General features: G+C 32.1%; 1 protein-coding gene across 1 annotated transcript; it reads left to right on the top strand.

Moving 5' to 3' along the window:
• The first annotated feature begins 75 nt into the window (after positions 1-75).
• Positions 76-1,062, top strand: LOC119675424. The gene has a single exon (XM_038086621.1). It carries the CDS (start codon positions 76-78, stop codon positions 1,060-1,062), a length of 987 nt encoding a protein of 328 aa, XP_037942549.1.
• Positions 1,063-3,089: the final 2,027 nt, after the last annotated feature.

Below are 3,089 nucleotides of genomic sequence, written 5' to 3'. Positions count from 1 at the left end.
ATTATTATTATTATTATTATTATTATTATTATTATTATTATTATTATTATTATTATTATTATTATTATTATTACAATGGGATGCAAGATAGGACAACCCAGAGATGGACCACGAAGAGCTGCAATTTATGGAAATAAGTGCAATACGCTACGAAGAATACAAATTAAAATTGATCATTTAAGAGGAGACTTAAAAAGAATAAATAAGTACATTGAAGGTAATCCTACAAGAAGACTTAAAAACATGATCAATAAGATATTAAAGGCATACAATATTCACACACGCTACGAAACAAATCACACGAATATTATTAACACAAGAGACACAATAAAACAGAAACTATGTGTACAAGTAGCGAGACAGCGTAAATACAAGTTATCGAATCAAAGACGAGAAAACAATAGACTCTTTAACAGCAACGAAAAGCAATTCTATAGAAAAATACGATCCAATGCCAATACGTCAGACGACGTATATCCAAGTAAGAATGGTGCAGAAAATTACTGGAGTTCACTGTGGTCCAATACACAAAAACATAATGAATCCGCTCATTGGATTGAAAAAGAGAAAGAGAAATATCAAGAAAAAAAAATGTCAACTTGTCTAATTACATGTGATCAGGTCAAACGAATTATAGCAAAAACACACAACTGGAAATCTCCTGGACCAGATCACATACAAAACTTTTGGTTTAAAAGATTTACTGCAGTCCATCAAAAATTAACTGAACTTTTAAATGAATGTCTACAAAACCCCGCAACATTTCCAATCATTTTTACGAAAGGAAAAACATATCTAATGGCGAAGAATAATGGATTTAAAGGAAACCCAGCAAATGGCCGTCCAATTACTTGCCTCCCATCGATATATAAGATACTGACTGCTTGTATTAGCGATCTTATAAATACATACCTTACACAAAACGATATTATGTGCGTAGAACAGAAGGGATGCAAAAAACACGCAAAAGGATGTAAAGAACAACTAATAATTGACCAAATAATATTGGAACAGCAGCTAAGAAAAATAGAAACCTGCACATGTGCTTTATTGATTACATGAAGGCTTTCGATAGTGTCCCGCACAGTTGGCTGATTGAAGTCCTGAATATATACGGTATTCATTCAACTATTGTTAATTTTCTTGAACACAACATGACGAGATGGCGAACAAACATAGAAATGTTCACTCAAAATGGTGTCATACGAACAGATGAAATAAGTATTCGACAAGGAATTTTTCAGGGTGACTGCCTGTCAGCCTTGTGGTTTTGTATGGCGCTAAATCCGCTAAGTAATCTCTTAAGGAACGCAAAGTATGGCTTCAAAATTAAAGGCAATTCTCGAGAATGTAAAATAAATCATCTCATGTATATGGATGATTTAAAGATATGTGCTTCGAAGCGAGAAACCTTAGATAAGCTTATTAAAATAGTCGAGGACTTCAGCAATGACATTAGAATGAAGTTTGGCATTGAAAAATGCAAAAAAATCAGTATTGTTCGTGGAAAAATCGTTAAATTCGAAAATATTGAGCAAAACGAATCGATTATTAAAGACATGGAAGAAGACGAACTGTACAAATATCTTGGTGTATCTCAAAGCAGAAGAATAGCACACAAAGCTTTAAAAGACAAAGTATATAGTGAATTTAAAGGACGTATTCATAAAATTGCCAAGACGAATCTGCAGGGTAAATCTTTGATAAAAGCCATCAATACTTTTGCTATTCCCATTCTGACTTATTGTTTCGGAATAATGCAATGGACAACGACTGAGATACAAGCGATGCAGCGAAAAATACGAACTATGCTCACAGAATACAAATTCCACCATCCAAAGTCATGTTGTGAGCGAATGACTATGCCTAGAAAGGAAGGAGGTAGAGGCCTTATTGATCTACAAGAACTACACGACAATCAAATTATATCAATGAGAGAATATTTTTTTAAAGAACGCAGAAAATGATATCTTGTTTAAAATTTTAACCGAGGCAGACAAGCATTACACACCATTAAATTTGGAAGGAACTTTTGAAAGAAACACAAGATCGACAGTGTAAAGAGCAAGCTTGGGCAATCAAACCGCTACATGGAAGATATTATAGATCCACTAACGCCGACAATGTCGATTAAATTATGTCGCACAAATGGCTTACATGTGGAACACCATTTGCTGAAACTGAGGCATTCATGATTGCAATACAGGATCAAGTAGTTCCGACAAGAAATTACTGCAAATTTATAATGTCAGACCCTTCGCTAATTAGTGATAAATGTCGGCAATGTGGAGAACAAACGGAAACTGTAGATCACATACTGGCAGGATGTACATGCTTAGCACAAAGAGAGTATACAAAGAGACACAATAACGTGGTTAATATTTTACATAAGCAAATATACAATAAATATAGACTTATTGATAGAGAAAATGTTCCATACTATAAGTATACACCACAAGCAGTATATGATAATCCAGACGTAAAAATTTATTACGATCGAACTATTTATTCCGATCACACGAGGTTGCACAATAGACCAGATACAACTATTGTTGATAAAAGACGTCGAGAAGGACTCTTCATTGATGTTGCAATACCAATGACCAAAAACATGGATCGTACTTATTTTGAGAAATGTAGTCGATACGCAGAATTAGCTGTGGAAACAAAACGTAATTGGAACCTTAACAAAATTGAAATTCTTCCAATTATAATTAGTGCTGAAGGTGTAACGCCAAAAAGATTCTTGTCGCATATCCGAAGACTTGAATTAAACCAGCGAATTATTGATGACATCCAGAAAAGTGTAATAATTGATTCCTGTCATATTACTCGCAAATTTTTAAATATTAATTAATATGAAATCAATCAAATCAAATACTAGTCAAAATAGTTTAAATAAATATATAGATGATGTGATATATTTTGTACTGGCTTAGGCCACCAAAACTTACCAAAAAACCCATTAAGAAGAATTAAATAAAAATAATAATAATAATAATAATAATAATAATAATAATAATAATAATAATAATAAATAATAATATAATAATATAATAATAATAATAATAATAATAATAATAATAATA

Source organism: Teleopsis dalmanni, chromosome 2 (genome assembly GCF_002237135.1).
Source record: "Teleopsis dalmanni isolate 2A chromosome 2, ASM223713v2, whole genome shotgun sequence".
In the NCBI taxonomy this organism is placed as follows: Eukaryota; Metazoa; Arthropoda; class Insecta; order Diptera; family Diopsidae; genus Teleopsis; species Teleopsis dalmanni.
The sequence above is the reverse complement of the archived record's forward strand: the minus strand, read 5'-3'. Positions and strand labels throughout refer to the sequence as shown.